This window comes from Ursus americanus, chromosome 20 (assembly GCF_024610735.1).
Source record: "Ursus americanus isolate L20-20 chromosome 20, mUrsAme1.1.p, whole genome shotgun sequence".
Taxonomy (NCBI): Eukaryota; Metazoa; Chordata; class Mammalia; order Carnivora; family Ursidae; genus Ursus; species Ursus americanus.
In genome coordinates this window covers 26,070,123-26,094,999 of record NC_142146.1, presented here as the reverse complement: position 1 = coordinate 26,094,999, position 24,877 = coordinate 26,070,123, and the positions used below count along the sequence as shown (strand labels likewise).

General features: G+C 43.5%; 1 protein-coding gene across 7 annotated transcripts in view; it reads left to right on the top strand.

Annotated features, from left to right (window-relative positions):
* Positions 1-24,877, top strand: part of PLCL2 (phospholipase C like 2) — a 185,877-nt gene that overhangs the window by 159,859 nt on the left and 1,141 nt on the right. For 3 of the 7 annotated variants that reach the window (XM_087870176.1, XM_087870177.1, XM_045791686.2), the window contains 2 exons: positions 8,087-8,196; positions 18,506-24,513. In XM_087870176.1, coding sequence (XP_087726302.1) covers positions 8,087-8,196; positions 18,506-18,697 — 302 coding nt within the window. In that variant the 3' untranslated portion in view covers positions 18,698-24,513. Of the gene's footprint in view, positions 1-8,086; positions 8,197-9,585; positions 9,724-18,505; positions 24,514-24,877 lie in introns of those variants that run through there. The other 4 variants (XR_006778476.2, XM_045791687.2, XR_006778477.2 and 1 more) reach the window with 3 other exon arrangements.

The window sequence follows — 24,877 nt, the reverse complement described above, 5'->3', positions numbered from 1 at the left end:
ATTTTATTTTTATGGCTGTTTGGTTTTCATCTAAGTTTATCTGTGATGGAAAGCAGGAACCTTAATAGAAGCTCCATTACATCCCGTTCTTTACAGTTATAGTCACATGCTTAGTTAATTTAATTATATCATCCTGCCTGGAAAATTTACACTCAGTTATTAATTTTTACAAAACATGATACTTAATCTGCCAGCTTTATATTTTAGTTTTGGACAAGCTTTAAGCCCCTATTTAAAATATATAGGTTATAAAGTATTTTGAAATAATAATTGGAAAATTATGTGAAACCAGTACCTACCAGTATAAAAAAGCTTAGCTGTTTAGATTTTCAAGAGATGACATGGAAAGAAACAACTTTTCAAAATGTAGTTCTTAACGTAAAAAAACAAATCATATACTTTTGAGTGGCCAGACCAATTTTTAAAATTTAGTATTATAGCTCTAAATGGAAAGATTAAATGATTTATGCAGTCCCCACCATGGACGCATGGCCCTGTTCTTTGTTCACATGGCCTATGACTTCCATTTCCTTAGACCAGAACGGAACTAAATTCTCATAGAAACCACGTGACTATGGGTTTTCCATTTGTCTTTTCTTTGCTGCTAGATCACCAGCTATTCATTTCCTTAATTCTCAAGTTCATTATCACCAAGGAATTCGAGCAGATTTTCTTCTTGGTTAACATTCCTGAAGAAAAATAATTTACATCTTTTCCCTGGAAACAGAAACTTGGGGTCATGGAGTCAGAGGAACCTAACCGTAGGTTCTTTGGCACAGAGAAGAAGCCAGGGCTCAAAGACAGTCCTTTTAGCCAAAGAGCGGTCACAGCGGGCCCAGCCAGGTCTGCGCATGAGACATGACCATTCGCTGCTTTCTGGCTCATTTCCCCCAGGCTTTGGTCCATGTTCCCATGCACTTCATTGGATTTGCATAATATATGTTCACAGCCTTCAAACTTTAATGCCTTTATACACACCATGTATTTTGACTGTTAAATAATATAGCCCATTGCAATTGTATAGCGTGTCACCCTTTTCAAAGGACAGTTCACCTAGTTAGTATTGGTTTTCAAGTGAAGTTTCCTAAAACTTACAAAGATTTCCATTTCTTTGGCCAGAATTAACGGTTACCTCTTGTCTTAACTTGGGTGGCAATGTCCTGGTAGAATCAAGGAATCCTGTTTCCTTCCCCTCCCTTCACAGTTGCCCCCAAATGTTATAAATGTTAGCCAGGCTGTGCTTTCTTTGAGGCTCTTATAATGCCATTTAGTGTAAATCAGACAAGGAAATGGGACGTTGCTTATAGAAAAAATACAAGCTACTGTGAACAGCTACACATGGGTCTAAAGTACACAGATTTATGAATAAAATGTGTTGGTACAGCATTGGGAAGGTACTGGAAACTTACCGGGAAATACAGCTTGTTCCTGAAAGAAAAAAACAATCCCACTTCTTTTTCCCTCGTTATGATTGGCCTGGCTTCTATTTTCGCACCCGAAGATTGTTTTCACAGTGGGAGTTCTTGTCACTAAGCAGCGGGCAGCGGTGCATGCAAAAGCACGTGACCCTCACTTCTCTCCAGCGCCTGTCTGGGAGTGCTCTGGAAGTCCACCCGCGATGCTCAGGCCCCAGAAGCTACGAGCCATGTTTTGTAAGAACATTAGAACTCTTTTGTCTTAAATCTGCAATTTCGGAACCTCTAAATAATGATTTTACAGATGGTCACAAAACAAATTTTCTCAGGATCAACAAAATTCTAATTATTTTCAGAAGCATATAGGTTTGTCCTTTTTTTTTTTAACCTATAATTCATCAATGAGAAGTACTTGTGTTTTAGAGCTAAAAAGCCCCCCCCTTTCAGCCCCCAATTGCCCCAGGTGAGTAAAGAATTTGCGCAGAAAGCCGTCTTGGTGTACATCTTCCCATGCAGCTGGCAGGGCTTGGGGGGAGGGGGCAGCCCTCCGTGGTGTCCACTGACCGGACCACAGCCTCAGTGTTCTGTTCTTTTTACTTTCTCAGGAGAAGCTGATTTGGGTGGTTCTGCATCTTCTTAGCCTTTTAAGAATCCTGAAGGCTTCACTTGAGCCAAAAGCCCGCTGCGAGGGCTGCTTCTGAACACTGCCCGTATGTGAATGAACAGTCCCCTCCCCAGAGCGGAGGGGCTCTCACTCTAACACACCGGTAAATAGGCAGATAAAGACACTAATTGCTGAAGGAGGAACGTGCAAATATATCGGGTATTTACTTTGTGTAATCGCATGTCAGTTTGGTTAACAGTGGAGGTAGAGCTAACCTGTGTGGGCTAACGCCAAGAACAGCTACCAGCAGTGGCCACGTCCTGTTTCTAAACGAAGGATTAGGAGGCACAGGTGTCCTGAGGCCTGGCCTGCGCTTGCCGGCTGCTTGCGGGCCCTGCTTCCCCGGCTCTGTCCGCTACAGGCCTGCCGGGGAGAGGAGTTAAGCCGAGAGCCTCTCTTGATTCAGAGTCCGGGGTTCTTATTGCTTCATTTAGACACTAACACTAGCAGAGATCAAGGGCAGGAAATGATCAAGGGCTCCCTGTCCACCTTGTTATGTATCTTTCCTATAGAATTCCTTTGAACTTTACAGTAGGTTCAAGGGTCATCAATGCTTAGGGTCGTTGGACGTATTTGTTATCTGCTCATTTTCTATCCAGTCACTTAAGTGAAAACACAGAATGGACTTATTCAGGTTTTCAGAAATCTAAATTTGTCTGATTTTTTATTTTCCATTCCTTTGTAAGATAAAACAATCCAGTCTTAAATTATTAGTTGTAATTTATTCTGTAAAAGTTTACATTATAAAATATAGGCCTTCTGCGCCTCCTAGATCTCCCATGCGTAGTGTCTGTTTCCTAGTACGGAAATCCTACTGCGGTGGTGTTCCTACAGAGTTTATTTTGGCAGTGATTTAAAAAGCAGCAGTTGTTATGTATTCTTACATCATTTTAATGCTATTGCCCTCTTTGCTATACTGATGTCTCTAAACTCCACCATTGTATTCCAGAACAAAACTGTAAATATTTCTTTACGAAAGAGTTGCCAGTGAGTTGATAATATAAGCACTAGTTCCCTTACCCTTACCTCAGTTTGTTCCCCATACTTGTAGAAATCTAGCTTTTTTGTTTACAGAATGGTCAGTAATGGGTTTAAGTAATGGGCTTACAGATTGAAGCAGTGGGTTTTAATAGAGCTCCATGCTGCACGTCGAATGACCTACACATGGTGGGTAATCAATAAATGTTACTCCCTGACTGGTTGCCCACCCAGGGCTCTTCCCAGTGCTCCCCCCCCCCCATAAATTCTAATTAAAGAAAAGGAGTTTTGAAACAAAAACAACTTGGCTTCCTTGTGGGGGTTGGGCGGGGGTGAGGGAAGTGCTAACCTAATCTGAAAAGTTTTGCTTATTAGATTTTCACCAGCTACTTTAAATCTCACTCTGCTCTTTAGACAGAATGGTATAATTTACGGACGGAAAAGAGGTAGTGCTTTCACATTTCTTAGTAAGTTAAAGACGCTTTCACTGGGCTAATATGTTTCTTTGCTGAAAATAATTAGGAAAATAGGGAGAAATTTACTTAACATCTAACCCAGACAGGTTCTTTATACTCAATGTTGATGTAAAGAACCAAAAAAGACCTCCCGTGACATGTTAGAGTAGATTTCCTGATAATTTAATATCAAGGGGATAATGTAATTTGCATCTAATATAATTAGATTTCCCTGTTATGTATGGGCTGACCCAGTTCAAATGCATAATCTCATTTGCTGTCCCTCCGTATTCTCTTAGAACTGGGTCAGTGCCTGAGCATTGGCCCTTACACTGCCCTACCTCACGGCATAATTATTGGATACGCATAACCATCGCATGAGCTCCTATTAAGGGTAGAGAGGCTCTTGTTTAGAAATATGGCATGGCAGTTGGAAAACCGTGGGACATTGGGCTCAGACAAACCAGTATTCAAATCCTTCTTTCCCATTTCCTTGGGAAAGTGCTGTAGTCTCTTTCCAAGTTTCCTGTATAATATATGTAAAGCACCTGGCCAGTTGCCTTTTGCTTCCCTCAGTTGTGCACCCTTAGTCCTTGCTCTGGGCTTTGCACATCACAGGGGAGCAGTGAAAGGTACAGTCCTGTTATATGGGCCAAGGTCAGACTCCTTTGAGTTCCTTAAATAAAATCAATATGTGCTTTGAATCAGTGGATTAGCAGGTGTTTGCAAAGTTCCGTCTATATTAATACAAAAAACTGGTTAAAGAAACCATTGTGTTACACAGCACATAATGAAGTATATAACAGTGGGACTGATAGTCTTGGTTGTTTTTTGAAGTTTTGGGTTTTATGTATATTTTTTCCTTTTTGTCAGATTTTATATTTTTAATATAATTTTTCCAGTTTTCCACTTCTGACCTTTGTTGCATTTTTAAAGGAATTTCACTAATGATACATTTTGTACTTCCCTATGGACTTTTATTGGACTACTGATATTTCAAGAGGGGAGACAGAAGAGGGAGTTGTGTCGTCTCACTTTTTAATGAACACGTAAAATATGAGCTTTGTAGACTCAGCCACGTATCCAGCTACCCTTATTTCTTTAAATGTTTCCCTGTTTCTTCTTTATCGGTATCATTTTTTATCATTTTAACTGTGTTTCTTCTTCCTTGAATCCTCAGTCCTTCCCAGGGCAGCCTATTTTACTGCCTCTGGCCGTGGGTTCGTCTTTCCTGCAGAAAGCTGCTTACAATGTAGGGTAGATGTTCGTCTAAGCTCAGCACTCGCTCAGAGACCACGCAGTTGTTTACCTTCTTGTTTACAGAGAACTTCTCCCCCAGCACTTCTCTTGTGTCTCTTCTCTCTCCTGAATTCCAGTCATGAACTCCATCTGCCACCCCTCAGTGATGCTTTTAAGGCTAGAGTGCCCCCTGATGAACGGAATAGAAGCATTATGAGTCTTCATGACCTATCCTGAAATCCAGATCTTGCCAAAGTCTGGTATTAAGTCTTTACAGAAAAGCCAGCACATCAAGGTCTCAGCACTCAGGTTTCACCTAGCCACGTTCTATGAACGGGGTCTGGGTCATCACAGCACGCTCCAAGAGGTCTCCCAGATGTGGCCGAGGAAAAAGTGTGTGTGTGTGTGTGTGTGTGTGTGTGTGTGTGTGTGTGAGCGCACACACACGCATGTGCATTGCATACAGTTAAATGCTCTCGCAAGAAACCTGGGTTTTAGAACAAGAGTGCTACCTACTCATGGTTATTTTGGTTTTAGGGTGTTTCTTTGTCTGTTTCTTAGTTCTGCAGTATGCTGAGCCAAGCACGTTCAGTAGAGTCAGAACTAGGCCTGGATGCAGCCCGCTGTCTGAGTCAGGTGGCCAGCACTGCGGTGGAGGGGGCTTAGCTAACCAGGTTGGGCTGCTCTTGAGTACCATCACTGGCAGAAGAGAAGTTGGAGAAAAGGGGAGTGGTTAGTGTGGTAGTTTTCTAAATGATGTAATGAATTTTACTGTTCTTTCTTGAAAACAGTGATGTTGTTAAGCCTTTAGTAAGAAATTAGAACCATCGTTCCTATTCAGTGAGGGGGAAAAAAAGAAGAAAAAAGACTAAATTGGCAGCTTTTACTGTATTTATCATATGTGTCAGCTTTTGCTTACTGTTTAAAGACACTAAGAAATAAAGTTGCTGTCCATCACAGTATAAAGAGTTACTTTGAAATGGTGTTGCATAGAAAGGGAGTAGGGAATTGGAATGCCCAACTGAACAGTCAGTGTGCACAGAGGAACCCAGGAAATGTAAAGATTACGACTGCTCCACATTATTTGTAACAGCAGATGCTTTTGAAACAACCCAGGTCCATCAGCAGGGGACTGGTTAAATAAATACTGGTTCATCCACTCAAGGAGTCCATGTAGCTGTTAAAAAAGAAAAAAAAGAAGAGTGAGGATGAGCTCTCCATGCCGACATGGAGTGATCTCTGTCCTCTATGTACCAAGGTACAGAACGGCTTACTTCTGAACAGTGTACAGAAGACAAAACCCAAGTACAGAAATTTCATGTGCAAGAAAGGGAGGGTCATGGATATATGTACACAGTTGCTTATATTTTTTTTTAAAGAATTTGTTCATTTGTCAGAGAGAGAGAGAGCACAAGCAGGGGAAGTGGCAGGCAGAGGGAGAAGCAGGCTCCCCGCTGAGTAGGGAGCCTGATGTGGGACTTGGTCCCAGGACCCCGGGATCATGACCTGAGCCGAAGGGAGATGCTTAACCGACTGAGCCACCACGCGTTCCCCACCATTGCTTATATTTTCGAGGAGAAACAGTACAGGAGAAAGTAAATTAAAAACTACAAAAACTGTGTAGGGGGAGGGAGGGATCAGGGTGCGAGTCACCAGGAGGAAGCAGGACTTACCTGAGCACACGTTGGTATGAGGTTTGGCTTTGGAATCATGTAAAGCTTTGACATAATCATAAAACAGATTACATCCAAAAAAAAACCCACAGCCCTACCATACACACAGAGAGAATGAAAACAAAACAAAAGCTAAATGAACCTAATTGGACTTCGTTAGTGACATAGCGATGTAGAGAAAAAAATTATTCTGACTGATCTTGACAATATTCTTACTGTACATTCTTAATAAGATGTTCTCTAAGGGCCCTCCCCCCAAACGCAGATTTTAAGTCGGATTCAGCAGTCTTACTATTAATAGTTAGGTTGATGTGGTTAGGAAGTAAGATTTTCCACCTAAGAGATACAAAATAAACATTGAATTTAAAAACTGTGCAAAAATCTCATACACTTACATTTGAATTAGGAGTATTATTAGCAGGGCACCTGGGTGGTGCTGCGGGTTGAGCAGCAGACTCTTGGTTTCAGCTCAGGTGATCTCAGTGTCCTGGGATCCAGCCCTGGGTTGGGCTTCATGCTCAGCACCGAATCTGCTTAAAGGATTCTCTCTCCCTCCCTCTGTCCCTCCTCCCTGCACTCATGCTCACGCATGTGGCACTCTCCCTCTCTCTCACATAAATAAATAAATAAATAAATAAATAAATAAATAAATAAATAATATTAAAAAAAAAAAAAGCTGTATTAGCAAGATCTTATTCTTCCTTAAAAAAAAAAGTGCCTGATATCTGTCCAATGAAAAGGCCTAAAAAACAATGACAACTCAGCAAAAATGGGCATCTCTAACACCCAGGTTGTGGTCTTTAAATATCATTCCCCACTAAAAAAATCCAGAGGTCCTTGGAGAAATGTGTGGCTCCAGGCCCAGGGAAAATGTCCTTGGTAAGTCTAGAACATCTTGTGCCAGGAGGCCGATTAGTCATTTCAAAAGGACATAGGAACCAGTCCGAAGGGTTCCCATTGGCCAGAGGTGGGATCACTGACTGCAGTTCAATATATAAAATTCCACGAGTTGTCATGGTATTAAAACAGCCGAAGAACCATCATACTACTCCTGCATTATTGCATTGTTGTTGCAGAGGGAGCTTCTTTAAGACTATTTTGAATGGCAGTCGAGAATATTCATTTGATTGTGTAAACTATGTTAAAGAGTCATAATGGAAACGCAGAGTTAGAGCTCAGGGGCTTTGCCCCCATCTGCTCTCCTTCACCATAGGCTTGGCATCTGTGACAGGAAGTATGTTCCTTTGCCCTCATTTCATCTGCAGTTGCCAGCACGGTGTCAGCAGAGCTGAAATCTGCCTTCTGAGGTTCCAGAGACCTGGGTTCTAGTCGCAGGTCTTCCTCTTGCTCCCTCCACAGCCGTCCGTCTCTCACGCTTGCCGAGCCTCAGATTCCTCATCTCTAAACTAAGAATGAGAATGGTTGTATGTGCCCTGGTCACCCTTCAAGGCCATGAGCAGTGATTGCTGCCCTCTCAGATGCCTTCCGCCTTGCTGAGACCAGGAGTTGTCGGTGTTTCCCCTCAATTATTACATTCTTCCAGAGGACATTTATGAAATTCCACTGGAGACTGGAATTCTTTGCGCTATACCTAGAAAAGTAAGTGTTGCCAGTTCATTAGCACAGGTTGGACGTGGAAGTAAAATGCTCTGTTTCTTTCAGCCATGGAATTCCACGAGCACTTACACAGCATCGGCACCAAGGAGGGCTTGAAGGAACGAAAACTACAAAAGGCAGTGGAGAGCTTTACCTGGAATATCACCATCCTAAAGGTACGTGGCCAAGCTGTTTCTGATGCCGGAGACGCTGCGGTCTTTCTCAGCGCGTTTCCTCCTTTTTGTGGAACAGGTCTTGCCTTGTGCATGTTCTCAGCCACTGAGGCGATAGCACGGCCACGGCGATCCAAAGGGACCTTGGCCCTCAGGAGAGCCCGCGGCACCGTCGCTGGGCAGTGCGGCTTGGACAGAGCACAGGTCCCATGGTTGGCACGTTGTGGATTCTGATAGGAAGGGAGGGGACCCTGGCTTCTATCCTTGAAGCACTGTCAAGTTCATAAATGCCGGTTGCTGTCTGTGAGATAGACAGTGTGGTTATAGAGGAATGATTGGGAATTTAGATTCTAATTACTCAGATGTCATTTAACACTTTCAAGTATAATCGTAGCCTTAATATTAATATGATCCCAGGACAAAAATAGGAAAGTCTTGTGTGGGGCATGATTAAAACAAATATGTAAAGGAATTGCCATTTGAAAGAAATTTTCCTTCAAGGGAGAAGCCATCTGTTTGTCTTCCTTCCTCCCTCCCTTCCTCTCTTCCTTCCTTTCTTCCTCAGCATGACCATTTTTTAAATGTTTATTATTTTTTATTATAAAAGTAATGCCTTATTGTTGAAACTGTCAAAATAGAAATAAGATGAACATGGTCCCACTGTTCAGAGGGAATTACCATCGGCCTTTTGCCATACATTCTCCCTGTCTTCATGCTGTGTATCATGTGACATGATTTTTTTAAAATAATGCTATGTATGTACCTTGAAACCTTTACGTTTTGTCTCAGTGGTCTTTACTTTTCTTCTTCTCCATGTTTGGGAACTTGAATAATCATAACACAGAAACATTATTTCACTCCGGATCTTGGACAGCTAAATCTAAAATTACTCTCTGGTATTCACCCTCCAAACTTTCTGCTCCCTTGAAGTCAAAACTGTAAAGACGTTATCACAGCTGCCTCTTTTAATTTCCTTGTTCCTCCTCAAGTTAAAAGATCCATCCCTGCAGCAGACAAGGGTTTTTTGATTTGATTTAATAAAAGTCACCCTTCCAAAGCTAGCCAACTTGCATTTTCTCATGTTAAACCTCTACTCATTTTTATAATTAAAATCATTTTCTTGACTTCCTGAAACACTTCCCTTCCTTCACATGTACTTTCTTTTGTAATCTTTCAATCTTCTGCTTAGAAGTTAACTTTGATAGGTTGCAATTCAGTAAACAGCAGACAGAAGAATTTACAAGGAAAGGAATTTGGCTCTATAACTTGCTGACTCACTCCCCCCCAGAGGTGGGGTATACAACAAATCTCCCGCAAATCTCAGGGGAAAAGTAGCGCAGTGGTTTAAGCCCTGTGTGAACAAATGCTCATTTTGCTTTTATTTTATTATAGGTAAAACCAGACTTACCAGACTTACAAACCAAACTTTCACCTGTCAGCTATCCTTGTTACTCGTTCGTGGTCTAGGAACCGGAAGCCTGGGCATCACCTGGGAGCTTGTTCAAAGTGCAGACTCCCAAGCCCCACCCCAGAGCTACTGAATCAGAATCTGCATTTTTACAAGATCCCAGGGGATTCTCGTGCCCATTCAAGTCTGAGACGCACTTGGCTAAGAGCCACTGAAAATGGGAGCCTGGCGCACACATTAATGAAAAACAGCTGACATAAAGTAATATACCAGATTTTAGAAATAAGTAAGTGAACCAAATAGCTACCCTGAGAAAACCTATTTTCTTTTGAATTATGTCCAGGAGAGAGAATTAACACCTCAGACTCACGCTCATGTGAAAACTAATGTAAGGACAGGGTAATGGATCTTTTTAGAGTTTGCAGCATATTTGCTCTAGGTGGTCTTTGAGTATGGTAGAAGCCAAGCATGGAATGGGAAAGAGCCAGACACATCTGTGTGTCACTTCCGTGTAATGGAGGGGCTTTTTCCACTCCTGGGTGTTTCACAAGTTTTAACTTCGTTTGGGAGAATCCGTGACCCGTTGGACGTGAATTTGGGTCTGCGTTGAGCTACCAGCCTTTTCCTGGCAGGAGGGAATCAGGTCCTCTGGATTCCTCTGACCACTTGTTCTTTGTGGTGAGCTTGGAGAGGTGGCAGCCCCCCAGGGCTGCGGGGGGTGGGCAATAGGCGGCCGTGCCCTCGTGGCGGACACAGAGGCCGGGGAAGGTTTCGGATGACACTGGGTACGGAGAAAAAAGAAGGAGGACACGGGAGCACATGTCCAGGGAGCCCTGGAACTGTGAGGCCAGACAGGAATTTCCTGCGGTGCTTAGAAATGCAGTCTCCTGAGCCCCACCTCAGAATCTGGATCAGAATCTCTAGGGGTAGAACATAGGAATCTGCTTGTTTAACGAGTTCCTTGGGGGATTCTCAGGTGCCCAAAAAATGGAGTACCTCTGCCCTAGAATGAAATCAAAAGTATCTTGCTCCACTCATTTGGACAATAAGGGAGGCAGGGTGACCAGTCATCCTGGGACATAGGACTTCCCATGTGAAAATCAGGATAGTCCTGGGCAAACCAGCAGATGATCGGTCACCCGATGTGGAGGCCTCCTGCCATAAATTCCTCTCATCTAAGGACATGCCTCCCAGTTTCTACGAAGTTTTGCTTGCTTTGCTTTGTTTTGCAATTTTAAGAATTGCTTTACAAGACGGAAATGAACAAAGAAAAATGTCAGCCGTGATCACCACACCCAGAGTTATCTACTATTGACACATTGGCATATTTACTGCCAGACATTTTCTATTTTGAATAAAAATCATTCGTTTTTGTAAATGCATCTTCATTATACGGAGCCTGTTTTAATGTAGAAAAGATATAAGTTTTGAAATGACTTCAAACCCTCCTAGAAATAACTATTATTAAATGTAGGTGACCTTATTTGAGGAACCAGTTTAGATGCATAGGGCTGGCTGGCTGGAGATACATTTTATTGATTCGGAATCATACTTCTGTCCTCTATTTTTGACAGTATCTCAGAGGCCTTGGCATCTGTGTACTGTATACTCGTTCGCTGGCAGGGATCTTTGTTCTTAATGGGACCCCCGACAAGCGCTAGTGTCTCAGATATTATGAAATAAGGTACGCTAGCAGACGGAATCCTACTAGAATTGCTCTTTTTAAGTTTTTTTAAAAAGTACCAAGTGTTACTTAATTTAACAGAAGAAAAGTAAACCATAAAGAGGCGAAATGAATTTCTGGTTAAAGGAAATAAACATCTCTCACAGTAAGGATTGTTCAGCCATTCATTTCGCTTCCCTCATTTAGCATAATGCTCGGATAGTCACGCAGGTGGAGGGTGTTTCCGCAGTCTGTTCCTGGCTATTGATGATCAGCGTTCCGTGTGCTGGCTGCGCGACCCTGTCCGCACACTCACGAGCTGATGGGCGTCTGGCGTGTTTCCAGTTTCTGGCTATTGTGAATAAAGCTGCAGCGACCATTCCCATGCAGGCGTTTGTGCGGACATGTGCTTATTTTCTTGGATGAATACCTATGAGTGCAGTTGCTGGGTCATATGGTTCAGGGTATGTCCGACTTTATAAGAAATTGCCAAACGGCTTTCCATACTGGCCCGTGTAGTGTCCCCCCAGCAGTGTTGGGAGCATTCTAACTGTCCCACATCCATGCCAACATTTGCTGTTGTCGGTTTAGCCAGCCTAGGAAGCGTGTCAGACGTGGACCATCTTTTTGTTTGTTTGTTTTCAGCTTTTTAAAAGAATTATGATGGGCTTTCGTCTGGTTTTCTTCATATTTCTTCTGCTTAGGATTTGTTGAGATTCTTCTACATGTGGATTTATAGTTGCCATCAAATTTGGAAAATTTTTTGCCTGTTTTTCTTTAAATCTTTTTTTCTGTCTTACCCTTTCTCTCCGCCTTCTGTAACTGCATTTATACGTATATACTGCTTGGTATCTTCCCAGAAGTGACAGATCCGCTATTCATTTCTTTTTAGGTCTTTTTTTCTTTCTTCCTTTTGTAATAGTTTCTGTTAGTTCTGCATCTTCAAGCAATAGTGCTGTATCTTCCACAGCGTCCCCTCAGCCATCAATCCTGCCCAGCCTCCCGCTTCTCCCGCCTTTGTGCCACCATATCCTCCATCTTCTTGGACGTAGATATTCACAGTGATTGTTTAAGATCCCCTCCCTGAACTCCAGACTCTGTTTCCTTGGCTCGGTGGGGCCACTGGGCTCTGCTTGGGCTCTGCTTGGGCTCTGCCTTCCCGCACCGCAGCCTGGAACCCCTAGATAGGGGCCGGACCCCCGTTTGTGTCTCTTCCCTCAGGGCTCGCTGTGTCACATTGTCTGAACACCATTGTTTAATTTTCATGTCCAGCTTTCTCCTTGTGCGTCAGCCCTGTTCCTCACTTGTCTCGTGTCACCTCTTTCATCCCACCCTCTGTCCCGTCGTCTCTTCTGCTCCATCAAAGAGAAGTGAAAGAGAAGGACAATCAGTTTGTGTCTTTCCAATTTGACTGGCTCTTAGAATTCTCACAATTTTTATGAATTGCCACTGTGAATTCTGTGAGTTTTAGAAGTTGATTAATTGTGTCATACCCTTTTGTTTGTTTGCTGCTTGTGTTGTGTGTGTGTGTGTGTGTGTGTGTGTGTGTGTGTGTATTTGCCAATTTTACTTTTTGTTCATCAAGAATGTGGGAAGGAAATTCTGTTAATACATCTTTCCACCCACCAGCTTAATCAAGATGTTCCTCTCCCTTTATTTTCCATTTGCTAAAATATTCACTGAACTGGTGATCATTTTCATTGTTTCTATTTATTACCATTCCCAAAATGGTAGAATCTCATGGTAGAAGAGCCCTGTTTTAGTGGGTCTCTTGGTGACAAGAAGCCGAACTCCTGAAGCCAGCTCACAGAGGAGAGGTGAGTGATGCTGGCTCACAGAAGGGACCGTGAGAGGACAGGGAGCCCTGAGACCAGAAGCAGTGGTCCAGCCTCACAGGAGTGAAGGGCCGTCGGAAGCCCGGCAGCACCCGGGGAAGCTCTTCTCTGGGGGCCCGTGGTCATCCGCTCTGTCCTCCTCCCGCTGCCAGCAGCTCTTCCTGCTCACTTGTGGTTTCTGCCACTCTGTGATTTGGTCTTGTCTTGCTTTGGTCCTGACTATACCTTATAGGTTTTTATTCCAAGTCCTCAATCTACTTGTATTTCCTAGTTCAAATTCCAAAGAAAGGAAATCTGATCGGCTCAGCCTATCCTTTCATATCACACCCAGACCAGCCAACCTTAAGTTGTAAGCCTCCTCTTGTATTAAGTTCTCCTTGGATCAGGTTCTCTACCTGCTTCAACCCACTGTGCTCAGAAAGGCACTGTCACAAAACACAAAATACGGCCACCTTGACTGGCTATCTCAGTTTTTCTGTTCCTGTGTAACACACCAGGCCAAAACTCGCAGCTTAAAACAACGCCATCTTATTTCGCATGACTCTGTGGACTCGCTGAGCTCAGCTGGGTGGTTTTTCTGCTCCCTCTGGTGTTGACTAGGACCACCTGTGAGGCTTGGTTCAGCAGGGAGATCAGCTGGGCCTGGAATATCCACGAAGGCTCCACTCACATGGCTGGCATCTCACCAGGGATGGCCGGAATGGCTAGGTGTCTCTCTTCTCTCTATCTCTCTCCCTCTCTCCACATGGTCTGTCATCATTCAGTAGTCCAGCCCCAGCTTCCTTATATGGCTGTGAGATTCCAAGAAAACAAAAGGGGAAGCTGCCAGGCTTCGTCCCACCACTTCCTCCATGTTTAATTGACCAAAGCAAATCAAGGCCAGCCCAGATTCAAGGAAGGGGGAAGTGGACTCCACCTCCTAGTTGATGGAGGGGCATGCCTGGACAGGGATGGAAGCAATGACAGGCAGCTGTCGTTGCAGATAGCGTCCTACAGTGGCAGAACCCGCGAATGACGCATTTTCCCTTAGAAGGGTGGAGGCTTGGCCACACAACACCGTGGGGTCCTCAAATCCACCTTCCTGCTGCTTCCACTAGATTGCCAGCCTCCTCCACCGTCATGCAATTTTAGTTATGTTCCACCAAACAATAGATAGAATTTTATCTCCCTGTAGCTTCACTTCTTCCCACTGGTTACAGTGATACACTCACTCAAAGCAGCACAGAATTATTCTAGTCCCTCTTCCTCAACATCCCTTTATACCTTTGAGAACTCTCATTAGCTGCTCTTAGACCTCCCCGATTCAGTTCAGACACGCTCAGCCTGTGCAGCTTCCAGGATGAGGTGGCATCTGGTCCCCTCCTCCCTGGGTTCCTTGGCTTTCTGGTGGCTCTGGTTTGTCAGCGTCCTTCATAAGACAGGGTGGCCAGAACTATCCTCCTACTTGGGGCGCACAGGGCACTCACCACCCTGGGGCGGAATGCGTCAGGACGATTCTGTTCATAGTCTGAAAACCATCTTACTGTGAATACAGGCCAAAATGATGCTGGATTTTCTAGCACCTGTGTCATAGCCTAAACTCAAATGAAGCTTATTACAATCCAAGATGTTTTCCAGATGGATTGCTGCCAAGCCAGCTCTCCCTGCTCTGTGCCGCTCCACCCTCAGAAGTAAGACTAAAAACTAAACCCTGAAAGCAATTAGAGATTTGTTCTCTTTAGGAACGTAAGACTTCTGCCAAAAATAAATAATTAAACCAGACGGTCTTTGCACCTGGTGAGACGTTAATCTTGATTTCGTTTTACCTGAGGCGCAGGGCTTACCTTGAAGACCTGAAGACTAACATTTGTTTCTTTTCCGAAAATTACTGTGCTGATCTTTGTACAACTCCTTTTCTTTACTGGTGGTAATATCCTTGAGTTATTTTATGTATTACAGGAGATGCTGCCTGTTTTCCTGAAAATCTATAATTGGCTGAAAGCCATTCCTCTGTTTAGCGTGTGGAGACATCAGCACAGCTCAGAAAACCAGACTGCAGCAGTGTTTGTCCTTAGGCAGGCTGTACTTCCTGGTCCATTTAAAACACAGTAAAACCTCAGACATCGGATCCCACTAATGAGGGATTTGTGATCTCTCAGCTAATGTTTAATTACGCAAAAGTTGTGCTTAAAAGAGTAATGGCGCGAAGGAAGTGCTTGTGCGTGCCGTTCTTACTAGTGTTTCAGCAGCTTTCATGCTCATGTCCTGGCCCCGCTCATCCCTCAACGTCCCCTCGCTCTGTCTGCACAGCAGGTGCACCACCCTCCCCTCTGGTCCTGGTCCTGCGGCCTGGAACACTCTCTTGACCTCCTGTCTCTGTGCTTCAGTCCTGGCTCACTTCCACCATCTGGAGCCTCCCGTGGCAGCTCCTGAAACCCTCACCCCACCTCTGCCGCCCGAGGTACCGGCTCTGTGTCAGGCGAGGTCCTCTCCCCGGGCAGGGGGCCGGCGCTCACCACCAGTGTGAAGTTTAGCCCTTCCCGTGGCCATCCCCATCATCAGAGGGAGAAGTCACCACGGTTGGAGCTCAGAAAGCTTGGTAGTGTAGAAATCATGCTACTAAGCCATGGTTAGGCCCCAAAGGCATCATTTGTTGGAGTCATGGAGTCACGCGTGGACAGCAGCATCCTCCACAACCTTGGGCTGCTGAAATCCTTTCCTGCCCGTCAGTCGGGCCCAACCCAGACACCACTCCTCCTCCACGGTGCTGCCTCGGAGCTCCTGGGAGACCCGCACCCACCATTTTTGTTGAGTGAAATGTAAACTTGTTTCTGAGGTGAGAGATACCTGTTCTGAATTTAATCTGTATCTTATATTTAAAAATTTAAATTAAACTTTGTAGAAACCTTTGAGCACCACCATTGTGAAATTGAGGAACAGCTGGCAATGTGATGACATAGCCAAAATATTGGCAAGGGCGAGGGGATCGAGGGGAAAGGAGAGTCTCAGGATCCACCCACCGTGCCTGTGTGAGCCAGACACTGCATCATACAACTGGAACGTCTCTTTGGATTAAGGGAAAGACCAAGGGTTAGGAGCCATGTTTCCAGAACTATCCTCACACTCTCAGAGCCCCTCACCCACCCGGGTAGCACCCAGGAGCCCTTTGGGGGCTCCTCAGCAGAGTCTTCCTGCTGCAGAGAGATGAGGTTACATACAGTTCACATTCCACTCCCTTCAAACATGTGAATGAACGTAGTGGAAGCCAAAAGGACAGAAAAAATCCGGAAACATTTAAAATGAATTTAATGTCCTACAGAGAAGCACATGCCACTGTGCTCTGTTGCTCTAACTTTAGGTGACTGGTGGTCAGGGGATCTGTTTTCAAGTGCCAGGCTTATTGAGACTTCAGGGGGAGGAAGGCCTTCTGTACCTCGGATGAACGTGCTGCACACAGGCCTCTCACGGGAGCTGTCACGGTGTAATGAGGCGACTTAGAACCAGGAGCCACGATCCCCACAGCCCCACCATGGTGGTGCCCACTCCCTCTCATTCAGCAAATACGGAAGGAAAGCTGTATTTATGTGCCTGTGTTTAAGGCCAGGAAGAGAGAGTTGTCTGCACCATTGGTGACGTACTGAGGACGTGAGAGACAGTGGTGGACGCTCCACGTGGCTTGCCTGAAAGTGTCACATGCCACATGTGAGACTCAGCTCTGTCGTTTGGGCCCAGTGGTTTAGTTAACCCCAAAAAGAAAACAGAACACACGGAGAAGAAGTTGCGTGTTTTTAAGTGTCATTTGCTGTGTAGGTGCTGCAAAGCCCTTAATCTTGCTAAACTCTGTTTCCTCATGTGTGAAAGTGGGGTAGGAAGAGTCCCTCTGGCGGAATTGAGAGACACATATGAGATAATCTTGGTGAAGGGCTTAATACAATGCCTGGCACACAGCAGTCATTCTGTTCCCCATAAATGTTTCCTGGTCATGAGACTGTGTTAGGGTTTTGCAATTCCGATTCTCTGGTTTGGGTTGCAGAAGATGCCACGGTGAGAGGCAGCAGAAGAGCCCTAGACCCCCGTGCCGTCTTCTCAGAGCGATGCTGACGGAGGGGACGGGAGGCCTCTTGAAAACTTACAGGGTGACCGGAAAAATAAGGACAAGTGCATAGGAAATTGCTGAGTAAGGGCCCAGCTTGCGGGTTGGTACTAGGCTCACGCGGGGTGGCAGCCTATCTTCCCGCTGGGCCTTGGTGCTCTCTAGGTGTCTGCCCCCGTCTCTTTGTCCCAGAGTTAGCTTTGTCTCTTGGGGGAGCAGAAGATATCAGTGAGGTTACCTAGAAGCTGCTGTGTTCCTCTGTGTTCCTGAGCGGATAAGGAAGAGGGAGGAGGCAGCCTAGTCCATTACCATCCAGGCGAACCTTCTCAGGTTGGGGATTTTAGCCCCAGAACAACCCAAAAGTCAGTGTGGGCCCCAGACATGCTGAGGTCAAACCAGACACTGATAACTTACGTTCTTATCTGCATTAAATTAAAAAAATATTCGACTACCTTTATGCCTCCTTCAGACTCCCAAAATGGTATGAGTGTCCTCTTTTTTCTCTTCCCTCCCACTGCTTGTAATTTGAAAGAAACGTGTCTGCTAACTTCCAGGGAGAGGCAGGTGGCCATCTTTGCCCGCTCCAGCTCTCAGCCACGTGGCCGTTGCATGGTTTGGTGGCAGAGGTTGGGGGAGTCTTTGTGGCCATTCTGGTTCACTCACCTCAGTAGGAAGGCAACTCTGTTCTTCTCTAATAGATAGTTGGATAGAAAAAGCTTTGAAAAAAAAAATGACTGAAGTATAGAATCTCTATTGTTTTAGCTCTAGGTCTAAATATAAGCAGTGAATTGTGATTGTTAATTTTAGATTCAAAAACTATGCAGCACTAACAGATGTGCCTGGAAGTATTTTTAACATACATGAAAAGCTAGGACATGTTTTGTGGTCAGACAGAAAGTTTGGTGATTGGCCGAGTGTTGAGTATGGCTGAGATGCTGGCTCTTCTGTCTGTCCGGTATCTGCCATCGTCATTCCTTCCCTGGCTGCTCCAGCCTCTGACCCCATCTCCGGCCAGGCCAGAAGGAACAGAGTTAGGACAGACTCTTCAGCAAGAGCCGCTGGGATCCAACCCTCCCCTTAGCTCAGTCTTTTAAAGATTATGTTCTGAGTCTAAATAGGAACCTTAAATATTTTGACCTAAGGTTGTTATAACTCTTTCATGATGAAAACTGAATAGAATAAGTTATGAAATTCAAAACAGAATGTGTGAAACCAAATAGGGTTTGAGTTTCTCAACTGGAAACCTTGTGAAGCCAGTTTCGTAGGAGTCTTCAAACCCAGATACCCTGTGTCAGTGGGCGGCCGTGTTTTAAATAGCCTTTGCTCTTTTGCAGTCTTTCGAAGCAATGAGATGTGAACACTGCTACAGCAAACACCATCATCACCTCTTTCAGAATTGTTCTTTACTCCCGCTGGATGCCGCAATCCCGAGACACATCAGGCACGCGGTTTTAGATGCACAGAACAAAGTACAAGTAATATGGATAAAGCTCAGAAGCTCCCCAGCCCGGGCTTATGGCCTGTAGGGGTCCTTTGTGTCTCCCCAGGCTAGCGGCCAAACCCCTTGTCTGTCCAAGATACGGTAATGACCTGCCAGAACTGGGGGAACAGAAGATTCAACCAGATAAAGAATTCTGTTATTACCCATTAATTATCCTGTACCCTCTAGGAATTCTTGTATTTAAGAGCTCCGTCGTCCTGTGGCAGATCCATACAGGCTGACATGGAAAGATTGCCCAGACATGATTTTTGGTGAACAAAAGGAAATGGAAGAATTTGATAGTTTGTTTGATTCCACTTCTGTAAAAGTAAAGTAAAATACTATTCATAATATATATAAATGCAGAGGAAAGGGTGCAGCACATCTTTGGGGAGGCAGCTGTGAAGATGAAAGAGGAGACGTTCACGTTTTATTCTCATTATATTCACTTAGTCTCTGCCCATGTTGTATGCCGGTGCTGTTCTAGGCCTAAAGGGGGGAAGGCTCAACAGTGGTCTGAAGACATTAAAAAACCCTGTTCTCGTGGAGCTCACATTTAATGGAGAGACAGACAGTAAACAGCAACAGAGAACGTCAGCTGGTGGTGTGTATTACGGAGAAAGGAAGGCCAGGAAGGGGCAAGGAGAGCTGTGAGCAGGAGATGGCAGTTTTCATTTTGGAAAGGTGGTCAGGGAGTCAAGGCCTGAAGGAAGTGAGAGAGTCAACTGTGTGCCTTTTTGGGCAAGAGCCTGCCCTGCACAGGGAATGCTGACTGAAGCACCTTGAGGCCGGGCCAGAGACAATCTGCTATGTCTGAGGAGCACTTCAGGGCCCAGTATCACAGTGGCTGAGTGAACAAGGTGGGGCAATCAGGGGGGTGAGGACAGCTCAGGGGCAGGACATAGAGGGCTGTGGGAAAGGACTCTGGAGGGGAGATGTGTTCTGACTGCATGTAATTGTATCTCTCTGGTTGTCATGTTGAGAAAAGAGAAGCAGGATGGCCAGTCGGAAGGGCATTGTCGTAAACTCAGGGAAAGGTGATGATGGGTCAGGCTGCGGTGGTGGCAATGAGGGCGGGAAGAAGTGCTGAGAACCTGTATATGTGTATATATGTGTTGATGATAGTGGCAATGGAGGCTGCTGACAAGTGGGGTGAGGGATGCAGGAAAAGGAGAGAACTCAAAAGTTGGTACTGGGGCCTTTGGTCTAAGTCACTGAGAGAACTGAGGTGTCTTAACCTAAGAGGAGCTGGTTAGAGAAATTGGTAGAGTATCAGGAACTGAGTTTCGGACAGTGAAGTCTAAGAGGACATGCCAAATAAGCATTTTGAATGTAGACCCACTAATTTTTATTAATGAAAATATGAGAGCAGAAATCAATGAAATTGAACTCAGGAAATTGATAGAGAAAATCAACAAGACTAAAAACTGGCTCTTTAAAAAGATCATTAAAATCAGTGAGTCTCTAGCCAGGCTAACTAGGAAGGAAAAACAAAAAGAGGACACATATTACTAATATCAGAAATGAAAGAAGGGATGTCACTACAGATCCCATGGGTATTAAAAGGACAACAAAGTAATATGATGAACAGCTCTATTCCCACAAATTTGATAACTTAGATGAAATGGACCAATTTCTTGAAAGGCACAATCTACCAAAACTCACACAAAAAGAAATAGACAATTTGAATAGACCTATCTCTATTAAAGAAGTTGAATGAACAATTATAACCTTTTAAAACAGAAAGCACCAGCTCACATGGGTTGACTGGTGAATTCTATCAAACATTTAAGGATGAAATTATACCAGTTTTTTTTACAATCTCTTCCAGAAAATAGAGGCAGAGGGAATACTTTCTGATACCTTCTATGTGGCCAACATTACCCTAATACCAAAACCAGACAAAGACATTACAAGAAAAGAAAACTACAGATCAGTATCTCTTATAAACATAGATGCAGAAATTCTCAAGAAAATATTAAAAAGTTGAATCCAGCAATGTATAAAAAGAATTATACACTATGTCCAAGTGAGATTTATTCCAGGTATGCAGGGTTGGTATAACAATTGAAAATAAATTAATGTAATCCATGACATCAGCAGGCTAAAGAAGAAAAATCATATGATCATCTCAGTAGATGTGAAAAAAAGCATTTGACAAAATCCAATGCCCATTCATGATTTAAAAAAAACCCCACCTCTCAGCAAACTAGAAGTAGAGAAGAACTTCCTCAAGTTGATAAAGAACATCTAAAAAGACCTATAACTAGCTTCATACTTAATGAGACCTCAAGCCACTAAGATCTGGAACAAGGCAAGAATATCCCCTGACTCCACTGTTTTTCAACAGTGTACCAGAAGTCCTAGCAAATGCAATAAGATAAGAAAGAGAAATAAAAGGTGTACGTTGGGAAGGAAGAAGTAAAACTGTCTTTGTTCACAGATGACATGATTATCTATGTAGAAATTCCAAAAGAATTGACAAAAAAAAAAAAACCTTTGGAGCTAAGAAACAATTATAGCAAGGTTGCAAGATACAGATTAATGCATAGAAGTTCATCACTTTCCTAGATAATAACAATGAACAAAGGTAATTTGACATTAAAAACATAATGCCGGTTATATTAGCACCTCCAAAAATGAAGTACTTAGGTATAAATCTAACAAAATATGTGCAAGGTCTATATTAGGAAAACTACAAGACTCTGAAGAAATATATCAATGGATAAATGAACAAATGCAGAGACATCTCCTGTTCATGGTTATGAAGCCTCGGTATTTTCAAGGTGTTGTTTCTTTCAAACTTGAGCTATAGATTCAACGCAATCCCAATCAAAATTCTATCAGATTATTTTGTGGCTATGGACACACTGATTCTAAAGTTTATATGGAGATGCAGAAGACCCAGAATAACCAACACAGTATTAAAGGAGAGCAAAGTCTGAGGACTGACACTGCTTTGGGATTTACTATAAGGCTCCAGTAGTCGAGACAGTGTCATATTGCTGGAAGAGTAGACAATCAGATCAGTGGAACAGAAGAGAGCTCAGAAATAGACCCACATAAATACAGTCAACTGATTTTTGACTGAGGGGCAAAGGCAATACAATGGAGCAAAGATACTCTTTTAAACAATGGTGCTGAAACCACTGAACATCCACATGCAAAAAAAGAAAAAAAATATATATATAGAGAGAGAGAGACATAGACTTACACCCTGCACAAAAATTAACTTAAAGTAGATTATGGACTTAAATGTAAAATGGAAACTATAAAACTCCTGGAAGATAACATAGGAGAAAACTTAGATGACCTTGGGTACAGTGGTGACTTTTTAGATATAACACCAACAGCACAATGCATAAAAGAAAGACTTTGTAAGACCAGACTTTATTAAAATTAAAAATCTCTGCTCTGCAAAAAACAAGAGAACAAGAAGAAAAGCCATGTACTGGGAGAAAATATTTGTAAAAAACACAACTGATGAAGAACTGTTGCCCAGAATATACAAAGAACTCTTAAAATTCAACAATAAGAAAATGAACAATCTGATTTAAAAATGGGCAAAAGACCTGAGCAGACACTTTACAAAGGCAGATATGCAGATGGCAAGTGGGCATGTGAAAAGTCGTTCAAAGTTAGAGAATTGTGAATTAAAACAAAAATGAGACATCAGTGTTTACCTATTAGAATGACCAAAATCTAAAGCATTAACAGTATCAAATGCTGGCGAGGTCGTGGAGCCACAGGAACTCTCATTCATTGCTGGTGGGATGCAGAACAGCCCGGCCATTGTGGAAGACAGTATGGCAGTTTCCTACAAAGCGAAACATACTCTTCCTGTATGATGTGTCAATCATGCTCCTTTCGGTACCCACCAAAATGAATTGAAAACTTACGCCACACAAAATTCTGCTCGTGGATGCTTATAGCAGCTGTATTCATAATTGCCAAAACTTGGTTGTAACTGGGGTGTCCCTCAGTAGGTGAATGAATAAAGAAACTGTGGTCCATCCAGCATTAAAAACAAATGAGCTATCAAGCCGTAAAAGACATGGAGGAAAGTTAAGTGCGTATTACTAAGGGAAAGAAGCCCATCTGAAAAGGCTACATACTGTATGACATTCTGGAAAAGGCAAAACTATTGAGTTAATAAAAAGATCAGCGGTTGTCAGGGATTAGGCGGAAGGGAGGAATGAATCGGTGGGGCACAGAGGATTTCTAGGGCAGTGAAACTTACCCTGTGTGTACTGTAATGCTGGATACATGTCACTATATGTTTGTCCAAACCCATAGGCTGTACACCATCAAGAGTGAGCCCTGATGTAAACTATGGACTTGGAGTGATAACGACGTGCAGCGTAGGCTCATCGGTTATAACAAATGGACGTACCACGTGGGGCAGGATGTCAGTGGTGTGGAGGTGGTCGTGCCTGTTGTGTGGTTGGGGGCATATGGGAAATCTCTGTACTTACTGCTCAGTTTTGCTGTGAACCTGAAACTGCTCTAAAAAATAAAGTTATTAATTTTAAAAAATAATGTTTGGAATTTTAAAGCACAAATGGAATATCTAGTTACAATTTATTAACCATAAATGTATGTAGCAATCCCACATGTGAGGGCAAATAAACTCTTTAACAAGAAATTATATTTTTGGTGCAATATGCTATATTTATATACAAAGACCTTACCACTTGTAAAATTTCAGTATATGAATCCAGTGACTAGTAAGAATGAATAAGAAATGAAGCCCCTTCAATTAAACTAAGCAGTGGAACATCTATTTATAGTGACTAATTAAAGGTCTTTGTAAAGCAGGAAAATCATGAACAGTAAGTGGTAAACAGCAAACCATTCCGTGGATTCTGGCCTCCGAGTGGCTTAAAATTACATTGCAATTTGGTCTCACCAGAGACTTGAGATTTGATTATAGTCCAGTTGCCTGCCAAGCTAAGTCCTTACCTGTTACCCTGGGCAGCTGGCCCCCAGCTCTTGTTGTGCAGGAGTACTTTCGTGGAGATGCACATTGGGAGGCAGTTGAAAAAAAAAACAAAAAACAGAAAGGGAGGAAGAAGGGATAGTATCAAGACTGTAAGTATGACAAAGAAAAAGCTAAACTATGGAGGGATGATAAAGAGAATGACAGAATAAATTTAGAGCCTGGGGGAGGGGTAAAAATAGCAAACAAGAAACAAGAAAAATAAGAAGGGAAGTTACGTAATAGACTAAGTAGAAAGACTATTAATGGAAGGCAATTAAAGATAGGAAGGAAAAATAGAACAAAAGACCAAAACAGGAACGTTGGAACTTACCGTGGAACACCACATCACCTCTCCTAACCGGTAATCTTCGTGATTGGCTGATATATGGGCAGTTTCAGCCCCCAGGGATATTTGACCACATCTGCAGACATCGCGGCTGTCTGCTGAGGGTGTGCTTCTGGTCTCTAGTGGATAAAAGCCAGGGCGCTGCCAACCGGCCTAAGATGCACAAGACCGCTGCCCGCTCACCCACCCAGCCAGCAAAAGAATGCTCTGGTCAAAATGTCAAGAGTGATGAGGCTGGCAGGGTCTGCATTGACCCATCATCAGCTCAAATTCCAGACTCCCAGTGACTGTGCTTCGGTCTGTCCCATTGTGTTTGGACCTATATGTGGTCAGACGCATATATGTCAAATTGATGGCCACGCCCTATAAAAGAAATTAAAATTTGGCCAAGAAAGTGTATCCAAAGTAAAGAATCCCTTCCTTCCTTCTTTAGCAAGTAGTCAGTGAAAACCTGCCGTGTGCTTGTCTGCCAAAGCTTGCTTCCAAAGCCCATCTTTATAAATGGAGAACACACTCAGGGTTGTCAAGGGGCTGCAGGGAGGGGGGGTGCGGGTGGGGGTGACTGTAGCGTCATGGTGCCAGGGAGATCTTTGTGGTGGCAGATTAGTTCTGCGTGTTGGTCGCAGTGGTGGCTGCACGAATCTCCCCACAGGACGAAGCGACCCAGAGCTATACACGTGCCTCGTGCCTGTGTCAGCTGCCTGGTTTGTGGATATTGGACTATAGTTATGGAAGATGTAACCACTGGGAGAAATTCGGGAAAAAGTATCTAAGACCTCTCTGTACTATATTTGCGTCCTTCTGTGAATTTATACTTATTTCAGAATGCAAAGCAAAAATAAAGCAATTCTTAAAAGGGAAAAACCAAGATGGGCCAAACAAGCAAAAGTGATAATTCC